Genomic DNA, 5684 nt, shown 5'->3' with positions numbered 1-5684 from the left:
TTTTTTGTTTTGTTTTGTTTCCCACAAATGTGAAGTCACCAGTCCAAGATGATATTCCTAGAGAGGTAAAGTTTGTCAATGTACTCTATTACCGGAAGTGCTGCACTGATATACCTTCTCATTTTCTTCTCTGCTGACTGATCTGCAACAACATTGATAATAAAAGTTGAGGTCTCTTGGGGAGGCCACATTTCTAATATAAAATTGAGAGAGAAAATGGAAGCTAAGATGTTATGCTCATCTGGTGAAGAACAAAAGAATATATCATTGTTAGTGCACTATCAGATCAGGCTTAAAATCACTTAAAAGGATCAACTGTGATAAACCTTTCTTAGAATCAAGCTTCAAACACAGAGACAATGATGAAAATAATCATGTCATCTTCAGCTTGATAACAAATCATCTACAAGATAGGTATGTATCACAAGGACTGGGCTACAGCTCATCTAGGAATTGATTACTCATTTATTCACATTAATGTTCCATAATTTATGATTAATTTGGTGAAAATAGTTCTCTACTAAAACAAAACTATGGCATTTACCTGAAAGAAAAAAAGAAAAAAAACTATGGCAGTATGACCTCTGAAGGAAAAAAATATGTCAAGTATTAAAAAAAAAAAGATTTTACCTCTCCTTTCTCAGCCTCAATGCAAACCTATGGTGTCATGCAACCTAATATAAATTATCTAAACAGTGCCAACGTAACTTTAAAGCATCGTTCATAACATAAATAGCTTGTTATAAACAAGGAGATAGTGTAATGTTTTGGTAAGTTATTAAACTATCCATATTAAATATATCATAATTGAGATTTTAAAGAACCTTTAGATTGTACAAGCATCCATTAGCACTCCTTACTATTTATGAAAGAGAAAATACGCCTAAACTTGAAATTTGAAGTTTAGTTGAAACAGTTTTAATGAATTTTAATAGCTCTCTTCAGACATAGTATTTCTAACAACAATTTCTAATGCATTTACATCTACATATGATCAACATTTCTTTTATTTGCTATGTTTACAGGCATTATCAAGGTGCTTTGGTTTAGTTCCTGGGGTTACCTTTAGCATTAGCAATCTACAATGCAAATCTCTGATTGCAAGGTTCAAACTTGGTACTCAAAAAGTAAAATTAGATTCAAACTCACCAGTTTCATTGAGTCTCAGCAGAAGTTGGTCTCTTGTAGGAAGAGCATACATTCCAGCAGCAACTGCTGTCCTGATTGTCCATGAGTGGTATGGTGCACAAACTTGTGCATAAGCTGTAGAAGCTGCTTCCTTTAAAGAGTACTCTCTACAAGTGACAAAAGAAAATTATTACATGTTAGCAGTGAAGGGCAAGTACAGAGTATCGAATTTAAAAAATAGTGAAATAGAACAATTTTGTTTTGGCCTGCATAAGCACTTAAGCACTAGGGAAATTTCAATTAATCTGACCAAAAAAAGAAAAAAAAAAAAACTTCGATGGACTTTGAGTTCGTGTTAAGCAGTCATTTGCTTATAGCCATACTGACATATAGCTGAATAGAGAGAGAGTCAATCTTTTTTCATGCCATCACATTAGGATTTTATTTTGTATATACAATTATGTATAGGTGAGATGAAATAACCTGCCTAGTCGATTTGAATGAATCTATACTAAACCACTAAAGAAAGTGCTTATATCAAGTATTTATATAAAAGGAACCTTTCTCTTTTTTCCTGTTCTAATCTGTATTTTTCTTTTCCAAACAAAATTAACGGTTAAATGAAAAATAATCCCAGAATCAACCAAAATCTCACTGTCTTTAGGTTATTCAACTGAAAATTCTCAATTAATTTGCAAAAATGGAATGCATACATAAATATATAGAGTTTAAGCTCACTGCATTTAATTTTATCAAAAACATTGACATGAACGATGATGGGTTGTAGCATTGTAGGTAAGCTACATGGGCAGCATAGAACAACAGCCAGGAATTTAATTGCTGCTAGGAAATAGAGCTCGACTTCCAAACAAAGATTTCATAACAGATTGTTTAGTAATAGATGAATCACAAAAGCATCTATGAACATAAAACAAATTGATGCTGCATCTTACTCAAGTCTATGTAAAAAAAAAAAAAAAAAAATAAAGATGCAATCATGAAGGGGTGGAACTTACTCCGTTGACAAAAATTGTTCAAACAAAGCTCTGATGAGGTCAAGACCCTGTCTTACTCGTCGTAAATTACGTGAAAGGCTTCCTGGTGTCTTTACCGTGTCATTTGCAACATCAAGCTCAAGTATATCTTCTATAGTGTCATATGTCCTTGATGCTTCCTTAAGATCACGTACCTGAATGTATAAATAGGAGAATTAGATTCAGAAGTCCAATTGAATGCAATCATGAAGTATTTACAAATTAGAGGGCATTAGGAGCAGTACATGTAAATAATATAAGAAATATAGAATTTAGAAGGCAAGCCCGAAGGCTTACAGAGAAATAGAGGCATTTATAACAACTACAAAACCCTTCTCTCTAGTGGCATGAATTTACCTCATCCATGACCGTCAAAAATCTTAGAAAGTCACTAAAGAATACGAAGACTGCCTATCATGGCTTTAAATCTACCCTTAACACACAATACCAGATACACACACACACGCTCTCTCTCTCTCTCAAAATGAATGAATCACAGAGCAAATATGACTTAGTGTTGTCCTGGAAATTTATAATTGTGTGAACCTCATTATTTACATGAAATAGTTTCAATTAAATTGTAAGCTTATTAAAATTTTCATGTGTCCAAAATATAACAAAGAATAGAAAGGATGTTCTGTTTCAATGTTCATAACCTTTAATAAACCTAGAATAATTTCTCTATTTCCAAATTGATAGAAGCTTTGCTTTGAGTCTATTTATGAAGACATTATCCATTCGATGTTCGAAATGGAAGCATCCTCGAAATGTGTTATTTGTGGCACCTCACAAATGGCAGAATTACAACATAGGAGATAAGCATTTCGCTTTTTTTGAGGAAACCAACCTCTAAAGTGAAATTTCACTCAATAATAAGATTTTTCATCCTCCTTATTCAAAAATAGATTGCCTTACAAAATAAACATAACTCTCAAATTCAAAATGAAACACATTCTATCATATCAAAAAAAAAAAAAAAAATATATATATATATATATATTGATTAGTAAATACTAAGAGTCTGTTTGAATATCGCTTATTGTTGAAAATTTTTTAAATGTATGAATAATACCGTGTGATCCAGTTTTAAAGTTAAATTTGTATTTTTCCCAAGTTGCGGGTCCTATAAACAGTGTCATGGACCCACTAAAAAAAACAGCTGCAATGGATATTGCAATACGCGCTATCCAAAAGTAAAGAAAGACTAGATATGATTTATTTAAAAACTAGCCTCTAACAATATATCCCACCCTTAACTATTTAGTATTTACTCAGTTCCTAATAAAAAAAATACAATCTTAAAAAAATGATAAAAAGAGATAAAATAGAAGCATATAACATTCCACCTTCTTGTCTACCATCTTATTTCTATTCGAGTAACTGATACTATAAATAAACTTCTCCTCCAAAAGTGAAACAAGAAATTTTTTTTTTTTTGGCTTTGAAAAATCATGTATTTGATGATCCAAATAAAAGCATCATCAAAATGTTAAATTCTGACCAAAAAAATTGACTGCTTCCCTTATAATCACAATTCAAGAGGGAGAGAGGAAAACAAGAAGAAGAAATATTTTGTGTTTAGATTCTTTTACATGTTCATAATCATAACATTAAAAGTTTATAATATTTCGGTTCAAATGATTAATAAATAACTGAAATCAACATAAACTCTTTTTGGTTAGGGGAAAAGGAAAAAGAGAGTGGTTAATGTTATAGAAGGGAAGCAACCTTGGAGACGTATTCCAACTCGGCGAACTTGAAAGCGAGGCCGAGGCAACCAAAAAGAACAGAGACGAAAGAGCAGGCGTCGCAGAAAGTGTCCAACCTCATCTCTTCTTCGGAGCCTTTCTGGTTTGCTTTTGAAATCTCGAGTAGCTCCTCGAATGCCTCCGCCATAGCCGATAGAGGCGTCCTCATGCTGCAAGCATTATTGCCCTGCCTGTACGTATCCATCGCCTCTTTTCTTTTCTCTAATTTGCTGGAAAATGCTGTAAAAACAAATTAAGAAGACTTGGTATATAAATTAAACTATTGCTTCTTGTTGTATATATTTGATTCTTATTCCATTTTGGTTTCAGCACCAGCACCAACGCCAACGCACCACGACTCTGTGTCTCTTCTCTTCTCTTCTCTTGGGGGATTTTGATTATTATCAAAGTAGGATAGCTCGATAGGAATCGAATTTGAATATTATCAAATAAATAAAAAGGTTAATGCGTTATTATTGGGACCCCACACGCTAAAACTAGAAAAACTATTTGGTTGCTTTGCTTAGGTTCTCTCTAAAACTATTGGAAAGACGTGCGGAGAATTAGGAACGTGATGGTTTGAAGTTTCGCTACGGATGCGCTCTGCCTAAGGAAAAAGAACCTTCTTTTCTCTCTCTCTCTCTGTTTGTTTGATACAAACACAGAGACTTTTATATAGGAAACGAAAAGTCAATCTCTGGTCTATATAGCTTTTCCACACGAATTTCGCTCCACCTCCATCCATCCCTGTCATGATCGTGGGCCATCATCTCCCCGGTCCAAATTTTGCAGGGCTTGCTTGACTACTGGACCCTGGTCCTCTTGGCCCATACAATTTTCTAACTTGTTACTTTAATTTTTTTTTTCCCCGAGTTAATTGTGATTATTAGAAGTATTTACAGGTCGGGTTTAGACTTTAGTCAAGTAGAGGGCTAATTCATCAATTGACCTTATCTCTTTGCCTGTTTATTTGTGGTAATTTTAAGGGGGGATAGATAAAGGAGAGAAAATGGAAAAGATGGTTGTTTGGTTAGAGGGGAAATGTGAGGGGATTTTGGTGAGGTCTAAGTGTTTTTTCTTAGAGCCCACCAAAATCATATTTCCCCAATTTAGAGAGAAAATGCGGGAGGAGAGGGGTAGATGACAAAACACCAAAATTACCTTCCCTCAATTATGTTGTTGTTGTTGTTGGTTTTTTTTTTTTTTTTTTTTTTTTTTTTTTTTTTTTTTTTTAATTTTAAAAATCAACGGTGGATTGAATAAATATGTTAATTTTGATTGATAGTAAGTAATATTTTTCTAATTTAATGATTACAAGAAATCATTTTGTATATTATGTAATAGGGGCATGAAAATTTATATAAACTACATTTTATTTTATTTTTTTATTTTTATTTTCAACAAAATAAAAGAGTTTTCCATCCCTTCACTTTTTTACCTCCAGCTAAACAAAGCTTTTGGGTATGAAAATTTCTAGATTGATGCTTGTCCAAAAGGGTCAAGTTAATGATTGAACCTCAATTTTAAATTGATGGTTAGATTGATTGATTTAAAAGATTGAGAATGATACGATGGACAAGAGTGAAAGCATGTTGAGGCTAGTGAGTAGGGTGTGCAGAAAACTCGCCAAACCCGACCCGACCTACCCATATTTTAATATATGTTTAAATTATATTATATATTTAATTTATTTTTTTTAATAAAAAAACCAGCTATAGAGTACTTCCTCGGTTCTTATTATCATATATAATATAAAATCCTATTAGTTCTTTTA

The 5684-nt window shown here is 32.8% G+C and overlaps 1 protein-coding gene across 1 annotated transcript; it reads right to left on the bottom strand.

Moving 5' to 3' along the window:
* Nucleotides 1-4536, bottom strand: LOC115957097 (ACD11 homolog protein). Its single transcript, XM_031075348.1, has 4 exons — nucleotides 3891-4536; nucleotides 2145-2317; nucleotides 1150-1295; nucleotides 1-142 (listed from the first exon to the last, which is right to left on the bottom strand). Exons 1-4 carry the CDS (start codon nucleotides 4113-4115, stop codon nucleotides 36-38), a joined length of 651 nt encoding a protein of 216 aa, XP_030931208.1. The 5' UTR covers nucleotides 4116-4536; the 3' UTR covers nucleotides 1-35.
* Between the last annotated feature and the right edge of the window lie 1148 nt (nucleotides 4537-5684).

Source organism: Quercus lobata, chromosome 1, assembly GCF_001633185.2.
Source record: "Quercus lobata isolate SW786 chromosome 1, ValleyOak3.0 Primary Assembly, whole genome shotgun sequence".
In the NCBI taxonomy this organism is placed as follows: domain Eukaryota; kingdom Viridiplantae; phylum Streptophyta; class Magnoliopsida; order Fagales; family Fagaceae; genus Quercus; species Quercus lobata.
The sequence above is the reverse complement of the archived record's forward strand: the minus strand, read 5'-3'. Positions and strand labels throughout refer to the sequence as shown.